Raw genomic sequence first — 18,216 nt, forward strand, 5'->3', positions numbered from 1 at the left:
TTTAATGTGATCATGGCGGGCTGGAAAATAATTAGCATCCAAAGAGTCTGGATTTGAGGAAGAAGTGGGTGGTGGTGGTAGTGGGGGGAGGCTTGTGCAACTTCTGCAAAAAAGTGATAAAACACAATTATTGTGAGGAGTGTTTTATTTATTGAGTGATCCCTGCTGAATGCACTCGCGTTGTTGTCGGGCCTGTGAGTGAGTTCCACTCTATTAGAGATGATAAAAGAGCAGAACTCTTTGTTCCCGCTGGATTTATCACGGGCAGGATGCCCACTCCTACTATATTAATTAGTCTGGCAACCTGGCTCCGCATCGACAACATCAAATCCCAGACTATGTGTACAAAAAAACAGTGCTGGAACGCTTTCCAAAACAATCCTTGACTATGTCATCTGAGCCGTGCCGTCCATTTTCCTGACTTTTCTGTTCTGTGTGCCTTCACAGAGCCATCGGCCTGGTGAGGAAGTTCGACATGACCCAGCTAAACTACCGCCTCGCTCACCCGGTGGCTGCCTTGCAGAGCAGCCTGACAAAGGACATGGACAAGTACAGCAGGATCCGCTTTGATTACGCCAGCTTTGATGCACAGGTCTTTGGGAAGCAGCCTCTGAACAGGAGCAGCCACGACCAGGAAGTGGCAATCTATCCTGACTGTAGGTCAAAAAGCTCATTTCGTAGGTGGTGAATAGATTATGTTGTGTCATGCACTTTGTAATGAGTATAGTACATGAGCTGTATCCAAGATTCCACCTGTACAAAGACCATAATGCTCACTTTTGGTCATAGAGAAACTTTGTATGCTTATATATAGTCACGTGTCGATATTTTGCTTGATGGGTGGTGGCCATGTTGTTCAACCAATCTTGCTCAGATTTTACAGACATGTGCTTGTCAGTCCACTATTGGTGTTTGCCAAATTTGGTGGTGATACAGCTAAACACCCTAAAGTTACAGTGTGTGTTTTGTAGCTGTGTGAGAAATTTCAAATCAATCCCAGTCAAACTTTGGGGTTTAATAACAGTGCCATCAGGTGGCTAATTTGTCAGAAAAATAATACCACAGGAACACAGTATTTTTCTCCCCTTTTGTTTGCAGTGATTCAGTAGCAAAGTTATCTTACACAAACAAATACATACAATCGACACCCCATGCTTGTATAAATTAGATTTATGTTTGTCCACCACATTAGCCATAAGATTCTTTTGTGATCATAATATACAGTTATGCTCAAAATTATTCCTGCGTTTTTTTGTTTATCAGTTGAATGCATATGTTAGTCGGAAATGTTGCCGAAAGTGGCAAAAGACTATGATAAGTTGTAAAAATCTATTAAAAAAAAAAAAAAAATCTACTTTTTGTCCAGGGTATGAAAAATGCGCTTATCTGTATTTTCTTTGGAACATATTCGTATTTTGTGTGTTTAAACCTGTAAATGACCATTTTTTCCCATTTACTGCACATGTTAGAAAATCCCGAAGATGTCTTGTGTGATACATTGTGGCCATCTACAATCATGCACTTGTACTTGCAGTTGCAGGGTTTGTAATATTTTGCATCCATTGGCGAGTCACAATAATAGAAACTGCTGCAAACTAAAGCCACCATAATACAGAATAATACCTCAAAACGGAGCATTATTTTTGTAATGGTGGATTTGGTTTTGTTGTACCTAAAGTTGTGCTTGGTTTTACAGCTGCTTGTTAACAAAAAACACATTATAACATTTTTACCTCCAATGTATTATTATTACATTTGATTGGAACACCTGGTGTCTTCATGTTTGAATTATTCACCATCTATTTTTTTTTTTTTTTTTAGCACCTCAGCAGTATCCTGGCTTCCTTGTCGCTCCAGGTGGCCGCTTGCCCACCTCTGGTCAGCACAGCCCACCAAGTCATTTGAAAAAAGAAGACGGCCTCCAAGTCGCCACCACTGCCACCGCTGCCATCCTTAACCTCTCTACTCGCTACCGGGAGAGTGGTGAGTGTGTGGCCGTCCGGCCCTTGGCAACCTCTACAAAGGTAATCAAATCAGACCACTTGGAAAGGTGTTTAATGCGCTCATTTTTAAAGCAACTCTGATTTGTGTATAAAAAGGAAAGACATCAAAAGAGAGATTTTTTTTTGGCAAAGAGTGGCTCGGTGTAACCAAAAGGAAGGTTTCCTGCATGTGAAGCTTTAATGTACACACTTGAAAAATGGGTGTAATGGTATCAAAAGGAGAAGCAGACTTTGGTTGCGTATTACAGCCACTCATACCGCCTTTAAACATGTGGTATTTGGACGTCAGCTGGCGTCTAAAATGTTGAACTGTTGTCAAAAAGTGCATCCTGCGTGCTGCAGATGGCGGACGACATTTATTAGTTTAATGATCCAGCAGAGGCCCTGTTTGTCTGTCCGCACCAAGCAGTTGTCAAGACATCTCCAAAAGTTGCATTCGCACACTTTGCTCCACGTAGCTCATGGCGGTTGCGTAACGTTCGTCACATTCTGCATCTTCCATACTGTATAAGATGATTCAAGGTTGCACACCTACACCGCACACATACTTGTCCCCCCCAGCCTGCTGAGCTGAGAACGTGGCCCACTACCAGGTAACGGCCCACTGATTGAAATGAATAAAACAGTGTTAGCAAGTTGATCATCTGTTCGCATTTACAGCTTAGTTGTCTGTCTGGAGATGCACAAAATAAAGAACAGCTTTCCTGTCTGCTGGGGGAGGGGGTGGCAACGAGGAGCAGCCATATTTAGAGTGTTATATGCTTCAACATAGCTGCATATGTACAGTACATTGTGGAATATGGTACGCTGCAAAAAAGCTTTTTTTGCTTAAATACAACATGACTTCATTTATTTATATATCAGACATTTAAATTACTTGAAATATCTAATACAAACACACATGCATGATGCTAATGCAAATACTCACTTTTAATTCATTCTTGAGATTACAGTGCTCCTGTTAATGTCCAAAAAATTAAGTTTAATTAACAAAAACTAAAATAAATGTAAAAGAATCACATGAGAATATTCTTAATTTGCGAGGAAAAGTTGTAATACTATGAGAAAAATGTTGTATGTTTTTGAAAATCCAGCAGTGATATGATGAAGAAAAATTATAATATTATGCAAATTAATTTGTAATATTATGAGATATAAAAAGAGAATTTTTAAAAATAATATCCTAGTATTGTAATAATTTTCAAAGACTAAAGAGTTCATATTTAGCAAGACAAAATCTGAATTTTACAATGAAAGAGTTTAATGTGCGAGAGAGGTAATATTAAGAAAAAAGAGGGAAAATATATAATTTTATGTAAAATGGTTAGAAAAAAATCATTTTAAGTAGGGCTATCAAAGGATTAAAACTTTGTCAGGATAATCACGGTTTTCAAATTAATTAATCATGATTAATCACCATTTGCAACTATATCTGAAATATGCCCATTTTTACTGTATTTTATTGAAGGAAAGATAAATGACAGGACAGGATATATTTGTACTAACAGCTGCAAATGAACTGAAAATTTAAATCAAGAACACAAAATGCACTTTTTAAATGAAACCTCTTATTATTAAGGGAGAAAAAAAATCCAAACCTACATGGCGCTGTGTGAAAAAGTGATTTCCCCCTAAATCTAATAACTGGTTGGGCCACCCTTAGCAGCAACAACTGCAATCAAGTGTTTGCGATAACTTGCAATGAGTCTCTTACAGCTGTGGAGGAATTTTGGCCCACTCATCTTTGCAGAATTGTTGTAATTCAGCCACACTGGAGGGTTTTCGAGCATGAACTGCAATCGAGCGTTTGCAATAACTTGCACTGAGTCTCTTACAGCTGTGGAGGAATTTTGGCCCACTCATCTTTGCAGAATTGTTGTAATTTTGTCACATTGGAGGGATTTTCAGCATGAAGTGCCTTTTTAAGGTCATGCCACAGCAACTCATTAGGATTCAGTTCAGGACTTTGACTAGCCCACTCCAAAGTCTTCATCTTGTTTCTTCAGCCATTCAGAGGTGAACTTGCTGGTGTGTTTTGGATCATTGTCCTGCTGCAGAACCCAAGTTGGTTTCAGCTTGAGGTCACAAACAGATGGCCGGACATTCTCCTTCACGATTACAATACCACCACTATATTTTACTGTTGGTAGTATGTTCTTTTTCCGAAATGCACCGTTACTTTTACGCCAGAAGTAATGGGACACACTTTCCAAAAAGTTCACCTTTGGTCTCGTCAGACCACAGAGTATTTTCCCAAAGGTCTTAGGGATCATCAAGATGTTTTCTGGAAAAATTGAGACGAACCTTAATGTTCTTTTTGTTCAGCAGTGGGTTTCGTCTTGGAACTCTGCCATGCAGGCCGTTTTTGCCCAGTGTCTTTCTTATGGTGGAGTCATGAACACTGACCTTAACTGAGGCAAGTGAGACCTGCAGTTCTTTGGATGTTGTTGTGGGGTCTTTTGTGACCTCTTGGATGAGTCACTCTTGGTCATTTTGGTTGGTAGGCCACTCCTGAGAAGGTTTACCACTTTTGCATGTTTTTGCCATTTGTGGATAATGGCTCTCACTGTGGTCCGTTGGAGTCCCAAAGCTTTAGAAATGTCTTTACAATCTTTTCCAGACTGATAGATCTCCATTTATGTCATTAAAGTTATGTTTTAACAGGTGGGTCAATCACTTTTCCACACAGGGCCATGTAGGTTTGGATTTTTTTTCTCCCTTAATAATAAAAAGTTTCATTTAAAAACAGCATTTTGTGTTCAGTTGTGTTGTCATTGGCTAATATTTAAATTAGTTTGATGATTTGAAACGTTTAGGTGTGACAAACATGCAAAAAAATAGAAATCACTACGTAATCATTAATGTGCTAGTTTTGACGGCCCTAATTGTAAGATATTAAAGTTATAATGTTACAAGAAAAAATCTGAATTGTATGAAAAAAAAATGTGTAATTTTAAAAAAAGGTAATAATTTTAAGAAAATAAAATGTCATCAATTTAGCAGAATAAAATCTTATTTATCTATGTTATTTTCTAATACACCTTTGCACAAAACCCTTAATACATAGAAACATGGGCTCCCTGATTATTTCCTTAATCGGAAAGGATTTTGGTAAAACTTATAATGCCGTTTTATCATCAAGTCATTGAACAAACAAAACTGTCAAAGGGGAAACTTCCTGTATGTGACATTAAAGCCTTTTAATTTTTTTGGCTTTAATAACACTGACCTAGAAGTAGTGACAGTACCCCCCTGACACCCCCTCTCTGCTGCCAACTTGGTTGTGTGTCCTAGAAAACACATGACACAGCTGTCACTGTAAAAACTGCACACAAGTGATTATTTCTCTCTGTGTGTGTGCGTGTGTGTGTGTTCAGTAGAATTAATACTGGCTTACTTTGTCACTTTGTCTGGCCTGAGATGTGTGTGTATTATTTAAATACTTTGTTGTTGCTTGAATTTGTAGATGTTTACAGAAGAGTTGCGTTTAGCATATTGCTGCTGCCACATGATCTCGAATGCATTATTTCCATGACCTTCTTTGTCATGACTATAACATCTATTTACTTGTTTTTCCCCCTAAAGCACCGCTTAGCTGATGTTTGTATAGTGTTTGTTTAACACTGATACATTGATTCAGTGATGACTGACACCCTCTTTGCCTCCAGGACATGCACATAGAGGTGGATGAAAACGGCACCCTGGACCTGAGTATGAAGAAAAATAAAGAAAACTCAAAAGCGCACACAAAGTCACCTGTGGACGAGGCGATCCCGTCTTTGGAGTCCGTAGTGGTCAAAGGGGGCAGCATGCTGATCAGCCCCGCCTTCTCCCATCCGCTGTGTGAGAGGGACAGCTGGGATAGCCCCATCCCCGTCAACTTCAGCAAAGCTCACGTTTTACACGACAATGAGGTACATAACCAAAAAACTAAACAGGAACGCACTTTATTTCCATTTCGGCCAGTCAAAGACGAAGACAAAACTTTGTGCCAGCTTTGTGTTATCGGTGACAAAGTGTATTATTATTAATTATTAGTGCCAACATTTCTCTGCTTTTGCTCTTTATTTACCATTGTTGCTGTTTTTTGTTTTTTTTATTGAATTTCTACAATGTGCTGCAGGCTAATAAAAACGTTGCACTTTGTACACCCCAAGCTATACTCTAAGCGGACACGTCATTACTTCATTAGGGACCCCTGCACAAACTTCTCTAACAGACGCCGTGCCTCAATTAAACAAACATTAAAGAAGAGAAATTGACACATATTTATTATAATGCAGGATCATTGTTAATTTATCAAAAAATATGATATATATATATATATATACTGTATATATATAATTCAGTAAGAAACAAAATGTATCTATTTTAAAAAACATTGTAGCACTTAGTTATTCAAATGTAAATTACGTATTACGAATAACATTTGTCATATGATATAACATCTTTATTTTTATTAATAGACACCTTACCCCTTGTAGAGGCCTGGTACTTTCTGCAGTTGAGTTGTTGTTGGTAGTTGCTCTGTATATTTACTTAGTAGTAGTAGTTTTTTTTATTTTAGCTGTGAGCAGTTTCATTTTATACCAATTTTCTCCTGTTTAAATATCACAAAAATGTCTAGGATTTTTTTGTACCATTTCTTTTCCTCATATAAATTCATTCATCCATAGTCAGCAAAAAAAAAAAAAAAAAAGATGCAATAGAAATAGTAGCGCTAGTAGGAACAAAGCCATTAAAAAGCTTGCACTAAACTTCCTCAATGCTCATTGGCCTGAATGTTTCTTAATCTGGGTTTTAAGGGTTTTATTTTCTGTTAATTTCACAGGTGGCATTCGTTTGTTGTTGATATGAGGGGGTCAGCACATGTGACCCGCTTTCTATAACATCTGGTGACTCTTGTCTGGAGAGAGAAAAAAGAGGAAATCCATACGTCATAGCTGCACATCATCATATAAATACCATGTGGATTAAGTCTGACTTTAAATGGATGTATGCATTACTACTGTATAAGTATCCTTAAGCGTAATCTCTTTGCCTTGCACTATAACCCTGGGGTTTGTCCTTTAAGAGTATTACTCGGCCGACTTTCATTAATTAGTGACTTTTAGGTCAGCGCAGCTTGTCGCCAGACAGTTTGGATATCATTTTGTCTTGGTGTCTTTTAAGCAGGAGGACTTTGATCAAGTCAACATGGAGGAAAATCAAGGCGAGGCGGGCATGATGAGCTCCAAGGCCAAGATGCTGCTACGAGATTCAAAGAAAGAGCTTTTGAGGTATGTCACGTGACTTTGGAGAATGGTGTCCCAATATGAGCCTCACTTTACGTAGGACAGCGGTGCATTCCCATGCTTTGAATATTATAGTTCATGGGATGGGAGAATCGCTCTCTCTGAATGTTCTCAACTCCCGTTTCCAATACAGTGTTGCGTGGAGCACGGTAATATTTCCCAACTTCCCTTAGCAACTGAAACAACAGCGCCTCTGTGGTTGTCTTTCAAGGTCCCACATTAAACCATTTTAAATACGTCTTAGAGGTGCCACATCACACCACCCCACAAATCTACCATTTTGCTGGAATTTAGACAGTTTAAAAGTGTTTCAGTAAGCCCTACTGGGAACGCAGTTTTGTTTGTCTGCAGCTTTAATGCTAATGAGCTGTGTTTGTCTCCGCTATTGTGCACTTTTTACATGTGCACTGCAACTCTGCACTTGTCCATGGAAGTAAATGCCACCTATCACATACAACAATGTAACATTAGCAAACACTAGCAACACTAGCATAGCTATGTGAGCTACAGTGCTAACATTACACACATTTTAACAGCAACATCATGCTAGGTTAGCCTACTCGCTGAAGAAAAACAACATGATCAAGCTTACAGCTCCCACATCTGTAGCTGACAGTTGGCAGAGCTCCAGGCAGCATTTTAAGATGTGTAGAGAAGCCTGTGGTGGAAGGTTTTTTTTTGTGCTGTCATGTAATCCCAGAACTTCGAAAGTGACTGTTTGATTACCTCTTTTCTCAAAAGGGGAGCTAACAAGTGAGGGGGGTGATAGATTTTTCCCACGCTTGGTGCTCAAGGGACACATATTACTGTTAGAACGTGTGCACACTGATGCAACCATCTTAATATACATTTCTTTTGTTTTTTTTAATAGAATTATAGCGGTTGTAGGTCATATTATTTATCATAATCATGTTGTCATTTCATTTTTACATGACAAAAACCTGCTGCAGTGGAACCATGGTTAGCGTTGTTAATCAATTCAAACTCTAACAAAGGTGTGATTCTTGACGTGACTGTTCCCAAAGACACAATGTGGCAGCAAGATCAACACCTTCCTCTTCAACACCACCTTCCTGTTTTGCCATGAGTTGTTTCTTGAATTCAGTAGTTTCTCGCCTTAATAACCCAAAATGGAGCCAAAGAAAGTTGCAAGTGCCAGCATTTGATAAAGGAGGTGACATAACAGGAAGGTGGTGTTGAAGAGGAAGATGTTGATCTCGCTGCCACATTGTGTCTTTGGGAACAGTCACATCCTCAGTGAAGGTAAAAGTAACCTTAAATGTTCATTTATCCTTTTCATTCATCTTTCATGCGCATTTAGAATTGTTTTATTTATGTAAAACTGTAATTGTAAAGCTATAAAAATGTGTTTTGTGTTAACATTTTTGAAAGTCAACCGCTGATGACATCATAGACGGGCGACATAGCTGACTTCTGCTTCCGGTTGCCATTTTATTAGCAATATATTGGCAATATGTTTTAAGATAAAAATACATCAAAAATACAGATGGACTCATGGAGTATATTAATAACACAACAAGACACGCGCCTTATTGTATGTTAACCGGAAATTATACACAAACCGATGCAAAATGTTGGGGTGAATTTTCGTTTTTAACCGAAAAACATGCTAACTGGGGCAGACACTAACCAAGGTTCCACTTTCTATGACTGTAAGTGAGCTATATGACAATGGTCTTGTGCATCACTGGTATGTCTGCAGGTTCATGTGGAGAGAAAATGTGTCAAAAGTGAGTTTTGCCTCCCGTAAAAAGTAAAACAAAGAAATCTCTCGTAGTTGGAGTGCATGCTCTGCAGAGGACCCTCTTTAGTTTTTTACCCTCACTGACACTAGCAGACGTCATTAAGCCAACATGATGCCTTTCTTACTAAATGTCTACTAACTCTACCTCCTCCTCCCTGTCTGTTAATGCCATGGGAAGCTCCTCCTCCTGGTCGAGTGAGGGGCTGAGCTGGAGGTGGGAGCGGCAGGTCTGTGGGACGTGGCGTAATCTGTGTATTAAAATGTTTTGTGCCCTCCCGCAGCTGTCCGACCCCAGGCTGTGACGGCAGCGGCCACGTGACGGGGAATTATGCATCGCATCGGAGGTACCGTAATTAATTACTCTCTCGCTCTCTCATTAGCATCAGCCTGCAGATAGGATGTGACTCTGTATTGCAGGGATTTAAAAACATATCACAAATATTTCCTCACAAAAGATGATGTTATTATTCGGCAGTGTGATCAAAGAGTGCATTGTGATGACTGTTAGTGCTTTATCCCCTTCCTCAGTGTGTCTGGATGTCCCCTGGCTGACAAGACACTCAAATCACTGATGGCAGCCAACTCTCAGGAACTAAAGTACGTATTTAAAACCACCCATTTTTCTTCTTCTTCTTCTTCTTAGAGGATTTTACACTCAGGCCTCCCCCTCCTACTTGCCTCTCTAGGATGCATATTTCTACCTACTTAGCAGGAAGTTTTGGCATTTGCATCACTTGCTATTTGCATGTAAAAAGCACCTGATCACCTCATCATCATCACCTCTCCTCATGTCTCTCCATCGTGCAGGTGCCCAACACCTGGTTGTGATGGATCTGGACATGTGACTGGGAACTATGCATCGCACAGAAGGTAGCAATGGGTGAGGGGTGGTAGTGGTGGGAACATCCATGGTAGCTGTGAAATACATTTGTCAGATGCATGACATCCAAGCAGATGGTAAAAGTCTCACTTTATGCCGCAAACATGCTGTACTTTTTGATTTCTTGTTTGTTTTTTTATTGATTGAGTTGGCTGACACTTTGCGTAACCAGCGTACCGATGGGTTTTAGAGGCACAGGGAAGAGAAGAATGATGTGAAAAAGATGACATATCACATTTTTTTTCTTGTAATATTACGTCTTTATTTCTGTAATATTTGCTATTTTATTCACGCATCACAAAATTGCCTCTTTTTCTCGCAATATGATTACTTTAATTTCTTCAAATTGTGAATGTTTTCAAGTCTTCTGATCATATTATGCCTTTCATGTTAATATTATGGCACCCTTTTTGGGTAAAATTTCTTCTTCTTATCAAATTCTAACTTTTTTCTTGTAATATTCCAACATTTATTCTTTATTTATTATTTATTCTTTAATTATTGTCATTTGAAGACTTTTTTCCTTGCAATATTATGACTTTATTCTCACAAAATTATGTTTTTTTTTGGCATAAAATTCCATTTTTATTCTTGTAGTTACTACAATTGTATTGTTGTAAAATAGTTTTTTCATAATATGATTTCTTTATTCCCTTTTTATTATGTATTTTTTCAAGTAAAAGTCTGACTTTAGTCTTATGATGTCTTTCTTCTGGTAAAATTGGTTGTGATATTTCCCCGTTTTTCCTGCTAAACTTAGTAGGAGTGGTATGTTTTTCTTTTTTGTGTGCCCCTAATAGACTCATGTAGCATCTTAGTTAGTGTACCTCTGGTGTTTGATAGGTTAAACAATACAAAAGGGGTGTGATTGTGTGCTTTTTGTTAAAAGACTGAAACGTCTCCTGTCCTCTTCCCTTGCAGCCTGTCAGGATGTCCGCGTGCCAGAAAAGGAGGCTTGAAGCTCACCCCAAGCAAGGAGGACAAAGATGAGCAAGAGCTTAAGTAAGAACATTCTCCTCCTGCTCTCTATTTCCTGTTATTTCGCTTGCTTTCAGAAACATTTCAACAAAAGGGAAAAAGAAAATTGCGACGATTTGTCACACTTGGTGTGCCTGCAGCGTTCTAGCTGGAGGCCATCAAGTTAAACAAAGAAAATGGTAAGCTTGTGTGCTTACATTAGTGAATTATTTTCCAAGGATTAGCAGTGTGTTTTGTGGGATTTTGTGTATTTTTTTAAACAAAAATATCAAGCTTATCACTCTCCACTGAGTGCTTTCTTTGTAATTATATGAAGATACGTAGCCCACAGCTTAATCATCACACTGTGGGAAATCAAATATATATAATGTAATTGATTTGCTGTTGAAATCCCAAGTGTGACATACTGTATGAGCTATGTTGACTTGTACATCTGGACACTGATTTTTCTTTTTAATTACTAATGCAAGGGCATGAGCTTATAGGCATTACACTGCTATGGATCTCATACATATTAAGAGAGGAAAGTGAGGAGGGGGGGAGTTGCACTAACAAATGTCCCTAGATTATAGTAAACAGTGGTCCATATGGCTTGTCTCTATTGTCCCTCCTACCTGTGTTAGATGGATGTGATGTTTCCTCTTCCTCCTCCTCCTATTAAGTGGCAGCGTGATGTGGACATGCTGCTTTTTGCAGCAGCCATTTGGATCATCCCTGCCCACCTTTCACCTTTATCAATAAGGGAAAGGGCAGGCTTCCCCCAAAATGACATTCTTTGGCGTGAGGGGATGCATGACAATTACGTGTAATTCGTGTCACTCCATTACTGACCCGCACACCAACATAAAAACATACAAAGCATCGATAGGCCTGGAAATGCAACTCTTGATGAGGAAATTCATGTTTGCAGCAGCCAGCATCCATTAAAGTTTACCGTGGATTAGTAACTTACGGTTAATGCGATTATTTGAGTCCGTTTCTAGTTTTGGCCACTTCATTTTTAATCAGCATTTGGCTGGATTAATCAACTTAATGGTCAACAAATCTTCCGGTCCAGTTATTGAAAGAGATTGTTTTAATGATCAACCTCACATACATACAAATGTGGTTTTGTTACACTTCAACAATAAAAGTGCTTGTTATTTTATCTACAATACTCCAATAGGTCTCTCTTTAAGTACATTTAGCGGCCACACCATTAGGTACACCTGGACAATACAATGAGATTGAATATAACAGCTTCTATTTTCAAAGAAATGAATGCAGAGTTTTTCCCAGCTATTAATTTAACACTGTGTTTTTTTTTATTGCGGTTTTAGAGTCATACTGAGAGCTGTTTCTAATATTTTGACTGTCTCAAGTTGAGGTAGCCAAGATATTAGAAACAGACAGTGCAGTTCTACACCAAAAACAACTACAACCCCAATAATAGATAGTATTGATATTAATGATAATAAATACATTGTAATACTTTTTGTGCAAACATTCAGTGTATACTTTACTTTAATATTTCATAATATATGTTCAATATATCTTTTTTTTTTAAGGAAAATTGGATATATTTTGGTGAAATAAGGACACCAAAATATGAAGTTGTACACCACTGCAAACTATAACCACAATATTGTTTTTCATTATTGTAACATGTTACATTAATACATTAAAATAAACAAACACTCTTGTATTTAAAATTTCTCTTGACAGTATCACTCCAAACTGAGCATCGTCTTCCCGACTTTGCAAAGGCAGAATTTGTTAGCCACGAAATAATTATACAAATACAGAACAAATGTATTTTAATCCTTATTCAACTATTTATGAAAAGCATAATTGTATACAATTTTGTTAAATAAAGCCACAAAATAATACTAAAAATAGTACGAATAAAATATTTGTATTGTTCTTTTTTTTAAATTAAATTATTTATTAAAATCAGACTTTTATATATTTTGGTTAAATAAAGTCACAAAATAATCATAGTAAGAATAAAAAAATGTTTTGAAAAAATAGTTTCATTGAATTATTTATTAAATAATGACCACAGTGCTAATTGATTAAAATATATAAATATGGATCATAGATAGAAAATAAAATACTCTGGTTTATTAAACTATGTATTAAATTTATCATTTTATAAATTTTGGTTAAATAAAGCCACAAAATAATATTATAATAATGTTGGATATTTTTATTTAATCATTTATTAAAGGAAGAATATTATAAATGCTTCCACCCCTACAAAGGTTCATGCACGACGGACTGAAAATAATTAAAACAAAAAAAAAAGTGTCCCAAAAAATTCTGAAAAAAACATCTTCCAGTTGTTACCAAAAAGTTATATATATATTTTTTAAATCCAAGCTCTAGAAATCAGTTAGCTGGTTTCTAGAAGTCTGCTGACAGAGAAGAAAACAAAGACAGGATGGTACAGTATACCTAATGAAGTGTCAAGTGAGTGTACAAACAGATGTGTATTTTTGTAACATGCAATGTCCGTGTCTCCTGCCAGGTGTCCTGTGTTTGGCTGCGAGGGACAGGGCCACATATCGGGGAAATACACGTCCCACCGCAGCGCGGGCAGTTGTCCGCTGGCCGCCAAAAGACAGAAGGAGTCGTCTATCAGTGGCCTGCCCTTTGCTTGGAAGAGCAACAAGCAGGAGCTGCCTCACTGTCCTCTGCCCGGATGCAACGGCCTCGGACACGCCAACAATGTATTTGCCACGCACAGAAGGTCAGCTGACCCTTTCACCATACTTACATTTCATTTAGCTCATATTCCATTTCCTAATCTGTCTTTTTTTTAATACGCTAGTTTGTCAGGATGCCCGCTGAATGCACAAAGTATCAAGAAAAAGCACACAGAGGAGGAGATGATGACCATTAAACTAAAGGCCAGCAGTGGTAAGTTAGCATGCACACAACGGGCCACATCACTGGACACCTGTCACAATCTAATGACGTGCATGTTTTTTTTTATTTAAAAAAAGAGACAATAAAAGAAAATGGAAAATTATTATTGTGTGTTTTAAAAATATTATTCTATTTTTAAATGATTTTGCTTGAAATTCAACTTTGACGTTGAATTGCACTGCGCAAAGCATACGGAGAAGTGTTGAGCTTACATGGGAGGATGTAAATATTACAGGCGTTAGACAGCACCGCAAACTCCAGCCTCTAGAAGACACACATGAAAAGTCAGCATTAGTCACTTTGGCATGGCACAATTTTTGACGTCATTAGATTGTGCGAGTGTACCTAATGAATTGTCTCATGATTGTATATACCAGTGGTGTCCAAAGTGCAGCCGGGCCATGGCAAATTGTAGAAATAAAATAAAAAAAATAAATAAATAAACTTAAAAAAACAAAAAAACCTTAAAACATTTGGAAAATAGAGCAAAAAGGCATAATTTAAATAGTAAAAGCAGAAATGTTAATAAAAAATAATAAATAACAACACAAAGCTTTATATTTATATGTATATATATACAGAGGTACCTCAGTTTTCGTAAGTGTGTGAATTTTTTGACAAAAATGAATCGAAAACTGAGGCGTACAAAAACCGAGGTTTGAGTGTATAAAGTTTTTTTTAGCCTTTTAATTGTAAGACTTTTTCCCTAACAATATTATGACTTTATTCTCACAAAATGATGGGTTTTTAAATATATAAAATTCCAATTTTATTCTTATAATATTTACTGTTTTACACTCACAAAATTGTCGTTTTCTCACAATATTATGATTTATTTTTTTAGAATTCTAATTTTGGTCAAGTCATACTTTGCCTTTAGTCTTCTAAAATGATGTTGTTATGTTATGTGATGTTTTCTGGTAAAATTGGTCCTTTTTCCTTGTAATATTTCCACATTTTTCCTCATAAAACTTTTTTTCTTTTTTTGTGCATCCCTGACACTTCTGTTTATATAATAAATAAATAATAGCCTTAATAATAATAGTCATCACCATCATTTCAAATGATTACGGATGAAAATGCATGACTTTCTCCAGGCATTGAAAACAAAGAAGAGAGTCACCAGCTGGAGCAGGACATCCAAGACCTGAATGAATCCAACATGAAGATAGAAGCAGACATGATGCAGCTGCAAACACAGGTAAGGATCAACTCCGCCGTACCAAAAAGGACACACAAGCCGGGAGCTTCCCGTCTTCTCAATTTGACTCTTCTGTTTGTCTTTTCCACCCGAAAGCAGATCTCGTCTATGGAATGCAACCTGAAGACAATTGAGGAGGAGAACAAGATGATGGAGCGGCACAACGACGGCCTTCTGAAGGAGCTCGCTCGCCTTAGCCAAGCACTCATTAGCAGCCTCACCGACATCCAGCTGCCTCAGATGGTACAGTAAGCATTCTACTACCTGCCGTGCACCGGCAGTAGTACTCGTGCTACAGTGTGACAATCATATGGTTTGTTTGCGTGGTGGTATCACTAACAGTCCATGTCTTGATTCCAGGGGCCCATCAGCGAGCACAATTTCGAAGCCTATGTGAACACACTGACTGACATGTACAACAACTCGGAGCACGAGTACTCGCCGGAGTGCAAGGTCCTCTTGGATAATATCAAGAAGGCCATCAAGGGTATTCATGTTTGATCTTTGGTATCGATCTTCAGCACCGTTTCCCTGAGGAGTGCATCTCAAAGCATGTGGAAGACAACATTTTATGGTGGACCAGACATATTTGCATTGATCCTGGTGAGATGTACACTCTTGCACTTAATTATTATTTGTTTTGCTTGATTTGAATCCTTATGTGTTCATGTCATTCCTCTATGATGGCTATTTATTAATGCTATATTTGTCCATTGCTGTATTTATTATTATTTCATCAATTTGTATTTATTTCTAGAGTTGTAAAATTACTGATAAGTCCAAAAAAAATAACTAAACAAATTGTGTTTTTATTATTATTATTATTCTGCACAGCACATTCCAATTTTATGATGGTGCACTTTCGCCATCTAGTGTCGACAAACGTGTATAGCAGTTAGCTGGCCCTTAAAAGTCAAACTACACCAAAACGTTCATAGTTTTATTATCAAGCATTGCTTTTTCTATTATTTATTTCAATCTGAATGTATTCTATATTCATTTCAAAATAATAATCCTAATGCAATGTCACTCTAATTATCATTTTTATTTTATTTTTTAACTAACAGCAAAAATGCAACAAAAATCGACTTTTTTTCATTTTTCAAATGTAGTCGTTATTAAATTGCCTTCTGTGCACACACACACACACACACACACACACACACACACACAGGCGTGGTGTGCATGTCGTATGTGCCTAAATGTATATGAATTCATAAGAATAAAGTAATACTCTACAACAGTACTATGTTTTGTTTGTGGTAGGACAGTATTATGTGGATGGTGTCTAATTTCTATACAACATATACAGTACAATTATTTTCATATATAGGAGCTCATGTTCCTGATGACTGTTTTTTTTTATTCTCAGTAGCTCATCAGACTGGAAAGGTTTTTATTTTCTCTTTTAGTTGCAAACATTGTGAGGTTAAAAAGGGAAGGGAGTTCAAATACACACATAAATAGACTCCTGTTTATCTTTGAAGTGCTTAAAAAGCCTTAAAACACTCCCAAGAAGTCTCACTTATTTAACATTTTCAATATTCTTGTATCACACAAGGCAGAGTTGAATACTCGCTATTAAAAAAAAGTCATCGTGAAGGTCATCAAATTAGAAGGTACAAAATTAGCTAAAAATCAAAGACTTTATTGCTTAAAGGTGTTATTTGCACTTTTGTTTCACCCCACTGCTCTTGTTATAAGCACACCTCATGACCTTTTATGTTAACCCTTCATGTACAGTATGTTCCATTTTATTTCCCACATGTAGCCAAGCATAGAGTTCAGTTGACAGCAGCAAGAGCCAAATTATTCAATCCCTGTTTTGACCCCATATCTATTCCTAAAAACAACTGAATGACATGCTTTTAAATGTAATCTTTATTTATAGTTTTATATTTAATTCTTACCAAACAGGCACGCACACGCACACACACATTGTTTGCTCAGGAAGTTCTGTGAATAATATATTTTTTCCTCCCCCAGCCACTGTTAGTATTTGATGTTTTGTAATGTGAAACGCTTCTTTTTGTGGACCAATATTATTAGTATGATAATATGAGATTGTATTGTATTTTATTCTTTTACTTTCATTATGACGTAATGCTTTGGATTTTCAGTTGAAGTAGTTTGTACATTCAAAACTTCCTATTACTTTTACGATTTCCTAATAAAAAAAAAATCAAGATATGCGCTGTGTTGTACAGTTTGTGTATGGTAGAAATAAACTTTTCAAATGGGTCGCTTGTTTGTGTCTTTTCATTACCTTGTGAGTTAGCAACATCCAGTGGTCAAAGATGCGCATTGCACCCGGAAGTGGGTGCATGGTTACTAAATGGTATGGAATCACGGGAGTGCCAAAATTAAAAGGCACTACTTGTGGAAACACAACGAGAATCACTAATACAAAAATATACAAATGTGGAAATACAAAGAGAATCAATCATAACAACTATACAAATGTAGTCATATTTTTTTTTACCGTTGTTTCTCCTTGTTTGTATTTGTCTTTTCCACTTGCGTTTTGTCATTGCATGTTGTCATTGCATTTGGTAATACCATGCAAATACAGAAAAATGACATTTTGCCAGGATGATGACTACTCCATACGTGATTACGCGATTTCTGCTTGCAGTGGCTATGTAGTTAAGGAAACTCGGGAGCCCGGAAATAATGTGACGGACAGAAAGTAGACGCAAATACACGTTTATCAAAAGTAAATGGGGAAATTTAAATATGGTGGACGTGGACGAATTGAGAAGAGGTGTTCAACGAGAATTATGAGCAATTGCTCGGTTGGTGGAAAATGTCATGGAAAGTTTTGATAAAAAAAAAGTCTTTAAATTCTTTAAAGGCTATATCGACGTTGATGAATGCAGATATGGATGAAGCTGTGCGGCGCAATCTTTAAGAGGTAAATGCCTTACTTTATCTTATTTAAATTTCCCCCGTTTACTTTTGAATGACGGTCATTCTTCCGCATTTGCATGGTATTATCAAATGTAATGACAAAATGAAATGACAAAACGCAAGTGGAAAAGACAAATACAAAACTGGAAAAACAACGACAAATTGGAAAAAACAAAGACAATACAGAAAAAACAAAATAGTAAAAAATATGACTACACTTGTATGTATATTTTTATTATTGATTCTCTTTGTATTTCCACGTTTGTGTATTTTTC

General features: G+C 37.1%; 1 protein-coding gene across 8 annotated transcripts in view; it reads left to right on the plus strand.

Annotated features, from left to right (window-relative positions):
- The window catches only part of st18 (ST18 C2H2C-type zinc finger transcription factor), a 62,241-nt gene extending 44,928 nt beyond the window's left edge, over positions 1 to 17,313 (plus strand). For 2 of the 8 annotated variants that reach the window (XM_054763527.1, XM_054763490.1), the window contains 13 exons: positions 448 to 656; positions 1,822 to 2,024; positions 5,672 to 5,917; positions 7,176 to 7,282; positions 9,344 to 9,406; positions 9,591 to 9,659; positions 9,870 to 9,932; positions 10,864 to 10,944; positions 13,430 to 13,651; positions 13,733 to 13,821; positions 14,928 to 15,031; positions 15,128 to 15,274; positions 15,392 to 17,311. In XM_054763527.1, coding sequence (XP_054619502.1) covers positions 448 to 656; positions 1,822 to 2,024; positions 5,672 to 5,917; positions 7,176 to 7,282; positions 9,344 to 9,406; positions 9,591 to 9,659; positions 9,870 to 9,932; positions 10,864 to 10,944; positions 13,430 to 13,651; positions 13,733 to 13,821; positions 14,928 to 15,031; positions 15,128 to 15,274; positions 15,392 to 15,532 — 1,744 coding nt within the window. In that variant the 3' untranslated portion in view covers positions 15,533 to 17,311. Of the gene's footprint in view, positions 1 to 447; positions 657 to 1,821; positions 2,025 to 5,671; positions 5,918 to 7,175; positions 7,283 to 9,343; positions 9,407 to 9,590; positions 9,660 to 9,869; positions 9,933 to 10,863; positions 10,945 to 13,429; positions 13,652 to 13,732; positions 13,822 to 14,927; positions 15,032 to 15,127; positions 15,275 to 15,391 lie in introns of all 8 variants that reach the window. The other 6 variants (XM_054763534.1, XM_054763498.1, XM_054763518.1 and 3 more) reach the window with 6 other exon arrangements.
- Positions 17,314 to 18,216: the final 903 nt, after the last annotated feature.

Source organism: Dunckerocampus dactyliophorus, chromosome 2, assembly GCF_027744805.1.
Source record: "Dunckerocampus dactyliophorus isolate RoL2022-P2 chromosome 2, RoL_Ddac_1.1, whole genome shotgun sequence".
In the NCBI taxonomy this organism is placed as follows: Eukaryota; Metazoa; Chordata; class Actinopteri; order Syngnathiformes; family Syngnathidae; genus Dunckerocampus; species Dunckerocampus dactyliophorus.